The following is a 17,271-nucleotide window of genomic DNA, read 5'->3' on the forward strand; positions in this document are numbered from 1 at the left end:
AGAGCCTCCCGTTCTGAAGTGCACTGTGAGATGTGTTGGCTAACTACCATTTCCTGATCTTATTTGGTCATGGAAATCTTTCTTCTAAGAACATCTTGCAGGATTTTGTTCTTCAGCAATACTTTTGGGAAACGGTGATAAACATATTGCTCTGTTTTCTTCTGGCATTTAATTTTGGTCTGTAGGAAATCTGAGGCCAGCGTGATTTTTTTGTTTCTTTCTAGATAACTCCTCAACACCTGCTTGAAATTGTATAGGGCTCTTTTTATTACTGTTCTAAAAATGACAAAGACGAAAGGAAAACAGCTCTGCGTGTGTATTCAGAAAGAGTCTAGACGTGCAGTCTCTGTGGCAAAGGAACTGACAGGGATAACAGAGCAAGCAGAACAGTTTGCCTCAAAAACCAGCACCCCCTTCCCAGTTGGCTGATTATTTCAGGCCTTGTATTTCTAATTCTGCCGGAAAATACTGGGAGAGGAGCCCACCCCTGATTTCAGTGGCACCGTGGCGTGGAATATACGGGGGCCCTCCGTTGTGTTTTCCATGTCATCACTCTTAAGAGCCTGTATCATCACAGAAAGCTCCATGGGATTCACGTGTTGCCCAAATATTGGAGTTGAGCCTGGGAGCTGTTTCTAGCTACAACTCCATCTTCAAATTATTTTAGAGCCCACTTAGAAGCACCTTGCTTGACAGAACTTAAAAGCCAGTGTCTTTGTTCCCCAAATGCTCTAAATTCAGTGGAGGCAACAGCGCTTACATTTTTGTGCCACTCCTCACTGGTGATAGGTGTGTTCTCAGGGTCAGCTGACACCTTCACTGCCCTCGAGTGGTACCAGAATAATTTGATATTAAAATAATAGTGCTTGGGATTTGGTATTTCTGGTTCTTCCTAGAAATAAAGCTAAAAGACCAACTGAAAAATTCATACCAGGGTTATAAAAACTACCAGCCTCATAGGGCTGAGGTATTATATAAGCTAATTATTATGTGAGTACAGCACTTAAAATAGTACCAAACACATACAGACATTGTTATCTAATGTCACTATGTGTAATGTAAGGTTATTGGTTTGACCTTAATTAGATTTACTTTTCTGTCTCACTTGGTAGGTCAAACTGTGCTGAAAATATCCGCAAACACATTCTGCATACTGGCAAACACGAAGGAGTCAAGATGTACAACTGTCCCAAGTGTGACTACGGGACCAACGTCCCTGTGGAGTTCCGGAACCATTTGAAGGAACAGCATCCTGACATCGAAAACCCAGACCTCGCTTACCTGCATGCTGGTAAGGGACAGAAACTGTGAAAGTACTTGTTTTTAACAGGATTTCATGGAATCACAGCGGTTATAATGCTATTTGTACATTACCATGATTTATTATAATGGAGTAGAGTATGTGATAGTATCTGCTTCAAGACCTATAAAAAAGTGCATTCCAGTTTTATCCCACTCAACTATGAAAACAGGACTTTTCAACCATATTTTATCAAAAAAGCAAATCTGACAAAGTAATTATTCTATGACTGTAAAGTTAATATTAGTAAATATTTAAAGCATCGTTGACCTGAAATAAGAGTAGTTGTTAAATCTTCATATTTTGACTAATTGCTAAAATTTTTTTTCTCAAAAAATCCTTGTGATTTGAAATGTTATGCCCAGTTTCTTGACGCCATCATCTTCCAGCGAATGCCTAGAAAGAATGTGACCTGCGACCGTGAAGTCAAGCGTCGTGGGTGGTAACGGTGCTGTACGTCTCCCAGAAATTGGGAGGGGGCTGGCCCTGGGTTTGGGGAAGAGCTGGTGATGGGAGCGGCTGCTAAGAGGATTCTTGCCTCTTGGGTGGCAAGTCAGGCACTCTGGAAGGCGTCAGCGATGTGGGATGTGGCAGCACCTGCAGAGGAAAGCAGATCCGTTCCTCCAGCCCGACATGTTGTTTAATTGGCAAGTATTCCTTGGTGCCAACTCTCACCGTACAGAGCGGCAGAATGATGGATTATGGGTGAGAGGACCTATTTGAAAAGGTACTTACCCTGAAGTAAATTCAGAGAAGCCTTCCAAGATTTAACCCAAGCAGCAGAGTTTGAATAAGGCCCATTGATCAAGGATGTGCTTTAAGCAGATGTTTTGGGACCTGGTAGAGCTGCTTTTAAACCCTACTTCTCATTATTGGCCATATGACCTCAGGCAGGCTGACCTCACCAGGCCCGAGGTTTCCCGTATGTAAATCTGCTTGACAGTACCTACTAATAGGGTCATTGTGAGAATTTTAAAAGATAACGGCTATGAAGCTAGAAGAGTCTAGGAGTTTGAATGAACTATCCCTAGTCCCTGCTGTGGGCATGAACATTTTATGCCTCTCTGTGCCATATGAAGGAGTAGTTAGCAGTGGTACGAATGTGGGGATTGTGATATAAATCACTCCAGAAATGTGAGGTTCCAGCTTCAAAATCTTAAGCAATGTTTGCTCACAAAATATCTGTGTTAAAAGGAACGTGAGTAATTTAAGGTAGACTAGTTTTCTTAATACATTTGACACTACGGAGATAGAGGCTTATTACTTTTCTTTCATATTTCTCAATTGATGTTCATGTGACTGACTTATTTAAGTAATGTCGAGTGTGTGAGTTAGTAATTTTTCTGCTATCCAGGGAATAGCAGGCAAACAAACAAAACCAGAGGTCTCTGCTCATTCACTTTTGGTGAGGTTGTCACTGAAAAGGTTTTGAAACTAGACAGTTTATCAGCTTTAGTTCATAAAAACAGATAAAGTCGAGTTGAAATATCTCTGGCCATAAGTGCCTATGGGTTCTTCGTAAATATGAACCCATAACCTTACAGATACCAGAAACACCCCCTGTGAAGGAGCTGCTCCTAGCAATGGCCAGGCCACAGGGACTAAATCCATGGTGCGCATCAGCAAAGTGTCCTCCTCGAGGTGGCCTTACTCTGCCTCCTTTCCAGGTACAAGATTGACATATCTGTCTCCCTCTCCTATTATACCAGTTACACATGGAAAACGAATTGTTCCCTAAAGTACAGTGAGTAAATAAGAGAAAAATAAAAGCATTACTTATCTTTAAAAAAAAAAAAAAAAAAAAAGACTGTAAATACTGTGATTTGGTTGAGATAATGTAAAGTTTAGTTGAGATAATATTTGGGAATTCATATATTAAAGTGAGGTATTTTATTTTTTATTTGAAAACAGTTCTGCCGAAAGAGGTTTGTGTGCAAATGTGCTATACCCTTGGTATCTCTACATTGGTGTGTAACTGCAGTTATGTGATGTAATCACACAAATAACACAAAACTGGAGTTCAGTGGAGACCCTGATTCAAGTCTTTATGTAAACACAAGTGTCTCTGAGCTTGAATGAACTATCCCTAGTCCCTGCTGTACAGCTGTAGGCGTGACCTTCCTAGAGGATGGGCTCCAACTTAAGCTTGATCATTCTCTTGATGTCTGGTCCTAAAAACTGCATTTTAACCCTGTGGATCTCAGTCTTCCTCCAAAGCTGGAGATAGTGATGCCTACCGCACAGAATGTGTGTGCCATCTAAATGGGATCATTTATACTATATGTAAACTGTTTGACGTGATCATCTTTAGCATAAATGGTTGCTCAGTTTGTTTTTCCCTCTCTAGCAGAAGTTGATGATTCATTGTGTTTTTTTCTCAATCCTTTTTGGCAACCAGTAAAATGATTTTTGTATCATTTTCTATATCATATTCCAGAGCATGAAAGACTATATGTGAGTTATAATTTTAGTTGTAGCCAGATAAGAAGCACAAGACAAAAGCGGTTTATTTTTTTATTTTTATTTTTATTTATTTTTAGTTATTTGTTTATTTTTTATTATACTTTAAGTTCTAGGGTACATGTGCACAACATGCAGGTTTGTTACATATGTATACATGTGCCATGTTGGTGTGCTGTACCCATTAACTCGTCATTTACATTAGGTATATCTCCTAATGCTATCCCTCCCCTTCCCCTCACCCCACAACAGGCCCCAGTGTGTGATGTTCCCCTTCCTGTGTCCAGGTGTTCTCATTGTTCAATTCCCACCTATAAGTGAGAACACGCGGTGTTTGGTTATCTGTTCTTGCGATAGTTTGCTGAGAATGATGGTTTCCAGCTGCATCCATGTCCCTACAAAGGACATGAACTCATCCTTTTTTATGGTTGCATAGTATTCCATGGTGTATATGTGCCACATTTTCTTAATCCAGTCTGTCATTGATGGACATTTGGGTTGGTTCCAAGTCTTTGCTATTGTGAATAGTGCTGTAGTAAACATACATGTGCATGTGTCTTTATATCAGCATGATTTATAATCCTTTGGGTATATACCCAGTAATGGGATGGCTGGGTCAAATGGTATTTCTAGGTCTAGATCCTTGAGGACTCACTACATTGTCTTCCACAATGACTGAACTAGTTTACAGTCCCACCAATAGTGTAAAAGGGTTCCTGTTTCTCCACATCTTCTCCAGCACTTGTTGTTTCCTGACTTTTTAATGATTGCCATTCTAACTGGTGTGAGATGGTATCTCCTTGTGGTTTTGATTTGCATTTGTCTGATGGCTAGTGATGGTCAGCATTTTTTCATGTGTCTCTTGGCTGCATAAATGTCTTCTTTTGAGAAGTGTCTGTTCATATCCTTTGCCCACTTTTTAATGGGGTTGTTTGTTTTTTTCTTGTAAATTTGAGTTCTTTGTAGGTTCTGGATATTAGCTCTTTGTCAGATGAGTAGGTTGCAAAAATTTACTCCCATTCTGTAGGTTGCCTGTTCACTCTAATGGTAGTTTCTTTTGCTGTGCAGAAACTCTTTAGTTTAATTAGATCCCATTTGTCAATTTTGGCTTTTGTTGCCATTGCTTTTGGTGTTTTAGTCATGAAGTCTTTGCCCATGCCTGTGTCCTGAATGGTATTGCCTAGGTTTTCTTGTAGGGTTTTTGTGGTTTTAGGTCTAACATTTAAGTCTCTAATCCGTCTTGAATTAATTAAAATAATTCAGATTATGTTCTGTAGAAACAGTAAATTTAAGAAGTCGATTTGTGTTATTAGTTCAATAGTTTAAGAAGAAGATGACTAGAAAGTCTCAAACTACCTGGAAATGGAATATTGCGTTTACAAATAATAATCCATGGTTAAAAAAATAAACAGCCCAAAGTTTCTTTATTTTTTTTAACCATGGATTATTATTTGTAAACGTAATATTCCATTTCCAGGTAGTTTGAGATTTTCTAGTCATCTTTGTTTTAAAACTATTGAACTAATAACACAATTCGACTTCTTAAATTTACTGTTTCTACAGAACATAATCTGAATTATTTTAATTCTTTAAAAATTTGTGTAGACTTTTTTATGCCCAGCAAATGGTGAGTTTCGGTAAATTTTTGAGACACCTCAGGAAAGAATACTTGGCACCAGTGATGTTTGTTCCCTGTATGTCAGTTACAATGTTTAGTTTGTTCACTGTGTTGTTCAGATTGTCATATTCTTAGTGCTTTTTAAAATGCCGGTTCTGTCAGCTGTTAAGAGGAGTATGTTAAAGTTTCCTACTATAATTGTGGATTTATCTTTTAAAATTCTGTTATTTTTGGCTTTACATATTTTGAAGATGTATCACCAAGTACTCAGGACTTAGGGTTGTTTTAGATACAGACACGCACACATAATTATGAAATATTTCTTAGTAGCAATATCTCTTGCCATAATTCTGAGTTTTATATTGGTATACCTATACCAGATTCCTTATAAGCAGCTTATAGTTGTATTTTATTTATCTGCTGGGGCAATTTTTATCTTTTACATTAAATATTTAGTCTTTTACTTTAGTATTTATACTTAATGTAATTATTGGTATATTCATCATAGTCAAAACTCCAGAATACCCTAATGTCCCTCAAGCAGAATGTACAAAGGTTGTATATTCACGTAATAGAATACGTCAGTGAGAATGAATGAACTACAAGTGCAAGCAACAATGTGAAATAAGTCTCACAGTCATATCATTGGATGAACCAAGCCAGTCACCAAGCAGTATGTTTTATATGATTGCATTTATATTAAATATAAAAACAGATAAAACTACTCTATGATGTTAGAAGTCAGAGTTTATTTTCCCTTGTGGGCACCAGTCGCTGAATAAAGTACAGTGGTGCTGGTAAGATTCTGATTCTTAATCCCAATATTGAGACATGGTTGTGTTCAATTTGAGATATTCATCAAAGTCTCTTCTATGAGTTGTATTCTGTATATACCTAAAAAAAAAAAAAAAAAAAAAATACCTTTCTCCACATCCAAGTTTCTGAAGAGGTTCATTTAGGCCTGATCTAGATCTAATATGATGAGATTTTACAGTCACATAAATCTTCACAAAATCGACATCAAACTAAAAATAGGTTTCTGTCATTGTATGATTTTTCTTCTATTTTGTAAAATCTATTTCATCTCAAAAATTATCTTGATTTGATCTCTTCAGTTTTAACAATTATATTTCTACCACGTCGCCCATCCGTAAATAAGGTTGGTACTCATTCACTACATTTGGACGAAGAATTAAATGCATGTGTGTGTTTACAACACCAGTGGCCTTCAGTCTGACCCCATGCATAGTTCACTTCAGCAGGGATAGCTCACAATGCTTTAAACATAACACCAGAGAAAGGGAAGTGAAGACAGGGAAGCCAGACCGGGAGGGCTGAGGAGAGGTTTCTCAGCCTTCTCTGATTGTGCCTAAGAAGAAAGAGATGTTTTTTTCTCGTCAGTTCCAAGCAGCAGACTTATAGTTATGCCTTTATGGCTCAAGGAGCCTGTTTGCTATTGAAATAGCACTTATTGCTCATGAATGAATGCCCACTGGAAGACCCACGGGTAGTGGTGGTCACTTTCTGAGCCTATGTGCAGTGCATCAAAGCTATGCGGTTGATTTACTTATTTCTTATTTCTCTCTGAGACCTTAAATGTGGTAAGTGTTGGTGTCTTTTCCAAAGGTAATGATTACAAAGCGTTCTCTTTTCAGGGAGAATTGAGCATTATGTAATGATATGGTATTTTTCTTAATTTCCTTTATTTTTCTACCCTCATACTTTTGTAGCACATTTCAATTGATTTTATTTTCATCAGTTTTTACATATGCTAAGACTTGGTCATATAAGGATGTACATTATTAGATTGTTACCTGTACAGAGTGATAACACTTGAAATTATCATATTCTCTTCAAAAATTGGGGATTTTGTATTCTTCTCTAAGATGATCAACTTTGTATTCTCTGTAACGTGTATTATTTAACTGCATTCCCTACATTTGCCTCTTCCCAGTTATAAGAATAAGAATTTGAAAATTTGACTCTCATCAAAACCCCAAGTCCCTTTTTCTTCCTCATGGTAACTGTTCATTTAAATTAAATCTATTTGATTCCTTAATGCTTTCCAAGTACATCTCTTTATCCTTAGGCAGCTGAAATTTCATTCTACCTCTGAGCCCATTTACTTAATCTATTGCAGTTAACGTAAAACAGCTATAGTCTTTCGTCTTAACCATTACCCCTTATTTAGCAATATATTCAAATTTCCTACATAAAAAAATTCCTTCATCATTAATTAGAACCATTAGTGTTCAATACATAGAACCTTGTAGAATAGAATGCAGTCTTCTCCCAAATTCCTCTTGGCCCTCTATTTTTAACCCAGTTGCTTTCATCCCCTTTTGTTAGTTGGATGCTCTGACACATGTCATGACATTTTGTACAATAATTCATTTTCTGAAAAGGTCCAAAAATCTCAGAAAATCCTGACAGTTTCTCATTGGTTCTTCCTTACATAAACCAATTATTACTTCAACCTAAAAAGGAACGAAATTTTTCCTGACATGATTGCCTTTGGTAAATCCGTGCTGACTCACTCCTATTAAATTGTACTTCTCCAAATGTATCATTAAGCTCATCCATAAGTATCATCTCAAATTTATTTCCTAATATAGATGTTAGATTTACAGGTCTATAATTTTCAGCCTCTCCTCTCTTTCTTTTTAACCTTCAGACTGGATTCCTTGTTTTCCAGTCTCCTGATACTTCACCACTAACAAAAGACTTCCTAAAATAATTAACACTTCAGCAATTTGATTCTTTAACCTCAGACATCATCCATGGGTTAATTTACTGTTTTTCTTAACTGCTGCTAAATGTCTTTGTTCCTTTCATACTCCCGTCCAAATACTCCTGTGCTATCTGCCATAGCAGTACCCTTGATGTCCATTATGGCTCAACACATTTGGTATTTTGATAGCTGATAATTTTTCTTCTTTCCCTTTCTCACTCTCATGCCTATTGGAATTCCTAAGTTTAGAAGGAACTCTCTTACATACTTCATAATCTATGAGTGAATAATGTCAGAACAATATTTTTCATCATCCTAGTGTTTTCAGTAATGTAATTGGTATCCAGGAAAATTGCATTTGTGGGTATTTGTCAGTAAGCATACTGTTTACTGAGAAGCAGATCTTTGACCTGATCTCCACCTCTTTTTTCTCTAATAATATACTGAAAGAGAGTTTTTTTCAAAGCTTTCTAATGATACATTTTAAAATAGTTTTACAGCCGGGTGTGATGGCTCACGCCTGTAATCCCAGCACATTGGTTGGCTGAGGTGGGCAATCACCTGATGTCAGGACTTTGAGATCAGCCTGGTCAATGTGGTGAAACCCTGTCTCTACTAAACATACAAAAATTAGCTGGGCGTCGTGGTGGGCGCCTGTAATCCCAGCTACTTGGGAGGCTGAGACAGGAGAATTGCTTGAACTGGGAGGCGGAGGTTGCAGTGAGCTGAAATTGCACCATTGCACTCCAGCCTGGGCGACAAGAGTGAAACTCTGTCTCAAGATTAGATAAATAAAAATAAAATAGTTTTACATTTCATCTTTTTAAGAATAACTAGATGCCAGTATTCTTCAGTACGCATATCTTCCTTTATCTGCCTAACACTATGGAGCAGTGTCAGAGAAGCTCTTGCTCCTTCCCGCCATCGTCCTGCAAGAGGATGATCCTAATTGTTCTAGAGTTATCCAAATGGTAGTTATGTATGGTTTCCTTATGTTTTCATTAGCTAGTAAGTAGTAATGAAGACCTGTTTTTCATGCTATCACATTTTGCCTTTTCAATTAGAAAGAATCGTAAATAGTATCTCTTCCAAACTTTTCTCTAGACCATTGAATCTTCAAAACAAATCTTGTTGATACATATTATTCTCAATTTAATGGTTTTGAAAAATCCATCCTCAAAAGGTTGTGTTGCTTGAGGATGCATAACTACAGTGTGGCTCTATAAAATTCGCACCTGTCTTCAGAGTCTTACAGTTACAGAACCCTGCTGTACAGGAGTTTTTAAAATCATTGGTCAGCTGGTTAATGAAATTTTTTCAGTGGAAACCTTAAAAATTTAGAGTTTTAAGATTTCAAATAATCTAAACACATATATTAGGAAGTAGAATAAAATGTAATAATGTAAAAACAAATCTTTTCACAGTTGTACCTCTCCTGCCTAGTACAGAGCCCGTCGCACAAACGGATGGGTGGAGTCAGATGAACTAGGTTTCAGGGTACACTTTGTCACCATTGAGATGTGTAACTTTGAACAAGTCACTCAAGCATTTTGTGTCTGTTTTCTCAACTGCAAAAAGAGTAACATTGTTTAGCTTTTCTTTTGAACATGCGGTTCAAATTAGATAATCCATATGAAAGAGATTGAAAATTGTAAAGTTATTCTTTTAAGAAAGTTACTGGATTTTTTTACTGCTATTTTGATAGTAGCAAAGTAGAAGGAAAAGACGAATGATTTTTTTGCACATATTTCAAGTTGCTATTAAGGGTAATGAATCTCATAACAATAAACATATATATATGTGTACACATTAGTATTCATACATATATATTAGTGTAACAGTCTGAGCACATACTAAAATTAGGGCTACAGAAGGCCCACTTAAAACTTTTCAGAGTAGAAACTTACCATTTAAATAATGTATTTAAATTGTTTTTTTTCTTTGTATGTTACCTATGTTGAAGAAAAAAGCCAATCTCTGTTAGATATTTAAAGATGTTTATCCTGTGCCAAATATGAGTGACCATGGCCTATGACACAGCCACAGGAGGTTCTAAGAACATGTGCCCAAGGTGTTTGAGTTATAGCTTGGTTTATATATTTTAGGGAAACAGAAGTTATAGCCAAAGACATCAATCAATACATGTAAGGTATACATTTGTTCGGCCCAAAAAGGTAGGACATCTCGAGCAGGGAGTTGGAGAGCTCACATGTCATAGGTGGATTCAAAGATTTTCTAATTGGCAGTTGGTTAAGTTAAACTTTGCCTGAAGACTTGAAGCCAGCAGGAAGAAATGCTTGAGTTAAGATATGGGGAGTTGTGGAAGCCAAGGTTCTTACCAGCTACAGAGAGAATGGATGGTAAAGGTCTCTTTTAGGACCTGAAAAGGTGTCAGACTGTTAGTGAAGTTTCTGCTGGATCTGGAGAAGATATGGAAAGGGGATTCTCTACAGAATGCAAATTTTCCCAATAAGAGATGGCATTCCAGGGCCATTTCAAAATATGTCAAAAAATATATTTTGGAGGTAAAATACTTTGATTTCTTGTAAGACCTGCTATCTGTCACATAATGCTATACCAGAGTCAGGTTGGTGCTGAATATCTTCTTGCTACAAAGAGTCTGTTTTGTCAATCTTATGATCTATATTTTAATGTTAATGCTGGCCAGTGGTGCCTGAACTCCAAAGGGAGGACCTTGTAGGGAGGCATGTCCCTCCGGCCTTCCCTTCAGGGCCTGAACTAGTTTTTCAGGTTTCTTTGGGATCCCTTTGGCCGAGAAGGGGTCCATTCAGTCAGTTGGCAGGGGCGCGGGGGCTTAGAATTTTATTTTTGGCTTTTATCTACTACACTCTATAGTTTTAAAACTTTTTTAAAAAGAATATCATCCTGAAAAAGTATCCTTTCTACTGTATATTTTAGCGTTCTGTAAAGTCCTGAATGGCATTCACGAATTTATGATAAAGTTAGAGTACACAATTAAAACCCAGCTTTGGATGGTAACACCTAACAAGATTGGCCGAACTGGCTCTCAGGCCCGCAGCTCACTCACGCTCATCCTCTCACTACAGGACCTTAAAGAAAAGTTTTAAAGTGATGTTTAACTTTTTTCCAGAAAAAACCCGTATTCTCCCCCTCCTTGGGTGTGCTGACCGAGTGTGATGGCCTGTATGATTCGAGCTACACCAGCGCCTCCTTCCCGGCTCCTTCCCGGCTCCCTTCCCTGCTGCACCAAGGACACACAGCCACATGGCATTCTCTTACCTCATGGCAGGCAGCATTGCGATCTTATCAGGGTTCACGTTTGCAGCATTCATGAACTGGATTCTGAAAGTTAAAATAGTTAAAAAAAAAAAAAAAGTAAGCAAAATTGAAAATTGTGATCTTATCCCCTCTGACAGCTTCATTTATCAAAATTTTAAGGGAAAAAATTGATTGTGGAAAGTTATGGTGGGGGCAGTATGATTTTATCAGGTAATTGATGTGGTTTTTTATATAGACTTTTTATCAACTATTTAATTCAATATTTATATATTTTAAAAATGTGCACACCCTCACATACATATTTTGACCCCCACCTAAATGGCAGTTTTAGATGAGGAAACAAAGATCCTGTTGCCCAGTCATGTTGCTGCTACTGCAGAACAGGTTACTGTTCCAACGGAAGCAGTCCATTGAAGAATAGCATGACAAGTCTTTCAAATTATCAGGGAAATTTAGATACATTGTTTCATTAGCTTTGAAATGTAGTTCAGAATATGAAGTAATGCACATTATTACTCTTTGCAATTTCATTTATTTCTATTTGCAGTGAGGAAAATTACCATTTAGCAAGTTTTTATCTTAAATGATTTTAAACTTACAGAAACATTTGCAGAAATAGTTCAGAGAGTTCCATATCTCCTTCACCCAACTTGCCCAAATGTTAATATCAACCATAACCATACTACTTACGAAAGCCTGAAAATTTAGCATTAATACATTGCCATTTTCTATGTTGCATTCTTGTATTCGGAGTTTATCATTTTCCCACTCACATCCTCCTTTATTCCCAGAATTCAGCCCAGGAACCAACATTCCTTTTAGTTGCCACGTCTTCTTAATCTTCTCCAGTCCAGGACAGATTTTCAGTACCTTGGCACTTTTGAGGAACATGGGTTTGTTATTTCGTAGAATGTCTCTTAATTTGGAATAATGTAATGTTTACTCATGATGTGATCAAAGTCATTTAAGAAAACACCAGAAGAAATATGTGCTGTGCCTGGAGCACCTTGTGACTGAGGACGTCCGCCCAGCCCATGGAGTGAGGCGGGTCTTCAGAATCCTCCACTGGCAGCTTCCTGGTTTTACCTTTTTAATCAGTACACATCTTAGAGAAAGCCTTTCAGACCACGAAAATAGCCTATTTCTCTCCAGTCATTTGCCCCATAATTTTGACATTCATTAATTTATCCTACCTGCATAAGGTCTGTGATGCTTAAATTGTGTTTTTTTCCTTTTCCTTCATTTCTTCTACATTTAATAATTGGAATTATTCTGTAAGGAATGGTAGTCGATTCCTTCTTTCCCAAATTTTTGTTCCGTTTCTTTTTATAAGTGTGGAGGTATTTTATCCTGAGGTTTATAATCCAATACCATTGTGGCTTATTTTCTTACTGAAACCACTCCTGCCTTAACCACTGCCCCCTCTTTCCAGTCAGCTCCTGTGCCCTGTGTGCACCCCCATCCTTTTAGAGACATCTCTTTGCTTTTCAGGCACCACAGTGTTCTATGGGTTCATCTTGTGTTTTCCTTGCCATGGTCCAGAAATGAATCACTACTTTAAGGAGACCTGGTTCCTTTGGTTGGAGAATGGTATTTATAAGCCAAGATGTATATACTGTGTGGACTCATTGCTTCTGTGTGCCACTGCTTCTAGGCCTTCTCAGCAGATAAACAAGGAAGTGTAGGTATGTGTACTAAATCCTGCCTTCCTGTGAATATAGAATTTTTTTCTATCTCTCTATCTGGAAAATAAATTATTCGAGACCTAAATATAAGAAATAAAACTATAAAAACCCTTCAAAAGGAACATACAGATAAAGCTTTATGACCTTGAATTAGGCCATTGTTGCTTGGATATTACTCCAAAAGAACAAATAACAAAAGGAAAACATAAGTTGAATTTCATCAAAATTAAAGATTTTGTGCTTCAAAGGGCACCATCAAAAAGATGAAAGAAAAACTTATAAAATGAGAAAAAATATTTTGCAAATCTATCTGATAATGGCCTTGTATCCAGAATATATATAAAGCACTCTGTCACTCAACAAGAGCAAGGCAAACAACCTGTTTTAAAAATGGACAAAGGATCAAAATAACTGTTTCCCCAAGGCCATATGCAAGTGGCCGGCAAGCCATGGGAAATGCGCTCAGCACCATTACTGGTGAGGAAAATGCAAATAAAAACCACAGTCAAATTCCACAGCTAGGTTTTTTTATTCCTTTTAGCAGTTATTCATAGAGAGGCTTTAAACATTCACATATAAGATTCTGTGACTATAAGATCTCATTTTCTTGGGTATATACCTAGAAATGAGATCCCTGGATTATATGGTATACTTAACTGTCTAAAAAAAAACTGTTGAACTATTTTTCAAACTGTCAGTGCATAGTATGTTCCCGCCACCAATGTGTGAGTTCCCGTCACTCCATGTCCTCACCAGGAGCTGATGGTGTGGTTTTAATTTGTGTTTAACGGATCGCTAATGATGTTGAGCATCAATTCATGATTATTTGGCATCTGTATATTTTCTTTGATGAAGTGTCTTTTGAAATGCAATATTTTTTCCCCTTTCTTCATTAGGTTGAGTTTTGAGATCACTTTTATTTTATATTTTTGACCTGAGACCTTTGAAATATGATTTGCAAATATTTACTCCCAGTCTGAGACATGTCTTTTTTTTCCCCGCTTAACAGTGTCTGTCATAGAGAAAAGTCATAATATTCATAAGGTCCAGTTTATTAATTTTTTCCTTTATGCTTTGAGCTTTTGATACAATATCTAAAAGCTATTTGCCTAACTTGACTTACAAAGAATAATTTATATATTTTCTTCTAGAAGCTTTATACTTTTATTACACTTTACATTTAGGTCTATGATCCATTTTGAGCCATATTTTGTATAACATATAAGGTGTAAGTCAAAGTTCTTTATCTTGCATGCAGATGTCTCATTTTGTTCAGCAATATTTATTGAAAATACTATCCTTCCTTCCTTTAAATTGCCTTTGTTCTTTTGTTGAAAATAAGTTAGCAACATTTCTCTGGGTCAGTTTGTTTACTCTGTTACCCTAGCAATTTCTGAAATTAAGCATACATGGGTTTTACATTTTATCCTTAAAATGCCACAGTTGGATATGTGCATTTCCCTTCAGCTTCATGTGTCCATCTCCTCCCTCATCTGAGACGTAGTTTAAACTCACCACAAATGTGTTTGGTGTGTCACTGGCTCTTCTTTGTCCTGAATGACTTTCGACTCAGCCTGATATTTGTTAATAATCAAGCATTCAAAAAAAAAAAAAAAAAACTTAGGTGCAAATAAAATGAGATCTGCATATTTACATTCAGAATGTAATGCCTAGTAAAATTTTTATTCTCAATTCTTTATGTTATCAAATAAGAAAATGTGTTCACTTTTTGTGTATGATATGATTCTGATGAGTTTCTCTGGTGGTAAATAATACTCACCAATTTAGTATTTTGCATTCACTATATTTTTCTCATTAGCAAAGAAATATGCTTTCATTAAAAAAAAAAAAAAAAAAACTACGACTGCCACCTCATACCTATTCAGATGCCTCCTGTCAGAAAAATAGAAAATCGGAAGTGTTGACAAGGATGTAGAGAAGTTAGTAAGTCCCCTTGTGCACTGTTGAAGTGACTGTACAGTGGTGCAGCTGCCATTTAAGCGGAATGGCAGCCCCCCCAGGAACGAAACATAGAATTACCATATTATCCAGCAGCTCCACATCCAGAATCATTGAAGGCAAGGTCTTGAACAGGTATTTGTACACCCATGTTCATAGCAGCACTATTAATAGTGCAAAAGTGGAAGAAACCCAAACGTCCATCAACAGAAGAATGGATCAACAAAGTTTGTTATATATTGTACAGTGGAGCATTACTCAGCCTTAAGAAGGAAGGAAAATGTGGCACATGCTATTACGTGGATGAACCTGGAGAATAATATGTTAAGTTAAACAAGCCAGTCACACAAGATGGCTTACGCCGATAAGTATAATTCCATTATAATTCCACTTACAGATGATGTGCCTAGAGTAGTCAAAGTCACAGAGATAGAAGGTAGAATGGTGGGTGCCGGGAGCTGGAGGGAGGGAAAATGAGGAGTTGTGTGACCAGGCAGAGTTACGGTGTTGTAAGATGAAAGAGACTAGTTGTGCAGCAGTGTGATGGTACTTAATTAACACTGCTGAAATGTCCACATAAAACTGGTTAGAATGGTAAATTTTATGTATGTTTTACCACAATTTTTTAAAATTACAAATACAAATATAATTATGTACCCCTATTTTTTCTGTCTTTCACACATACCCATTTTAGAAGATATTAAATAGATATCTTGGTTGGTGAAGTGCCATTCAGGGCAGAGATTTGATTGGGATGGGCAAAGTGGAAGTGGGCAAGAGTGAATACAAAAATTATACTAAATGGCTTGACCCTCTGAAATTTAATAGACTAAGCATATGTTATATGATATGTGCTAGTCAGTGTTTGAAATATATCAGTTATTGAGGAGAAATATGAAGTAAAATATTTGAACTTACAGACAGGTTTACACTTCCTTGTTTTCTTTTTTTAATTTTTCCTAAGATTGAAAACACTTTGACGCATTCTTTTAATAGGTAAAAATTTATCCTTGTAAAGTAATCGCTTAAATCCCCTAATAGCTTTTATTGCAGCAGAATATAGTGTAGACCCCAACTAGATAAAATAGCATTTTTGATAGCTGGTCTAGATCCTTCTAAAAAGCTGCGCAGACTTGTTCACTCTTGTCATTGCTCTTAGTGTCGTTTGTTGAGTAGCATGTCAGTGTGATTGACAGGAAGTCATTCTTTCGTCTTGTGAAAAATTACAATTTTAGTGCATGCCTAAAATAAAAGCCTAGCATAAATGGTTTCCTGTTTGTGAAGGAAAAGGCAAGATTCTTTCACAAGTAGTGTAGATGAGTTTATTCACCATTGTATGGAATATAATTTTTTTTTTTTTTTTCTCATTGGGAGAGTACTTTTATTGGGGAACTACCTTTTAGGATTTTTCTCCACATTCCTTGTCTGGTTTCATTAAGTTAATAGGAATTATAATACCAGTTTCCTTCCAGATGTTGGCCAGGAATAAATTTGAACTTTGTTGTCTTAAATAGAAACAACATCTCAAGCTAAATAAATCCTTTTGCATTTTGGAGTAAGGTTTTTGTCAATTAATCGCTTTTAGCTGGGCATGGTGGCTCATGCCTATAATCCTAGCACTTAGGGAAGCCAAGGCGGGTGGATCACCTGAGGTCAGGAGTTCGAGATCATGGCCAACATAGTGAAACCCCGTCTCTACTAAAAATACAAAAATTGGCCAGACGTGGTAGCACGCACGCCTGTAATCCCAGCTACTGAGGAGGCTGAGGCAGAAGAATCACTTGAACCCGGGAGGTGGAGGTTTCAGTGAGCCGAGATCATGCCACTGAACTTCAGCCTGGGCGACACAGCGAGACTCTGTCTCAAAAACAAACAAACAAAAATTAATCGCTTTTTGTGATAAATGTCTTGGAATGATTAAATAAGCTAATATTTGCAAAGTACTTAAAATAGTACCTGCCACATATTAAGTACTCTGTAAGTATTTAGTTAATAAAATATGTAACTGAAATTACCCTATGTCATTTATATTCATTTTAATTATGCCAGTAGGTGCTGCTCTTGAGTGACAAGAGTCAATATCCCAAGTTACATTTTATATTAACATATGTGACCTAGATTATTGGCACAACTTGCATGTTCACGTTTATATACCCAGTTCTCTTGATTAGAAACAAGACTATTTGTAATAAATAGACTTTGTTTTAAAGAATCCATTTGTGCAAAATGACAGAGACATGAAAATGCCCAGATAGTT

General features: G+C 36.9%; 1 protein-coding gene across 1 annotated transcript in view; it reads left to right on the forward strand.

Annotated features, from left to right (window-relative positions):
- The window catches only part of ZNF407 (zinc finger protein 407), a 460,868-nt gene that overhangs the window by 311,579 nt on the left and 132,018 nt on the right, over positions 1–17,271 (forward strand). Inside the window, exon 8 of the mRNA XM_011948924.1 lies at positions 1,113–1,291. Within this exon, the coding sequence (XP_011804314.1) occupies positions 1,113–1,291 (179 nt within the window). The remainder of the gene's footprint in view (positions 1–1,112; positions 1,292–17,271) is intronic.

The sequence above is a fragment of the Colobus angolensis genome, unplaced genomic scaffold (assembly GCF_000951035.1).
Source record: "Colobus angolensis palliatus isolate OR3802 unplaced genomic scaffold, Cang.pa_1.0 Scaffold287, whole genome shotgun sequence".
Taxonomy (NCBI): Eukaryota; Metazoa; Chordata; class Mammalia; order Primates; family Cercopithecidae; genus Colobus; species Colobus angolensis.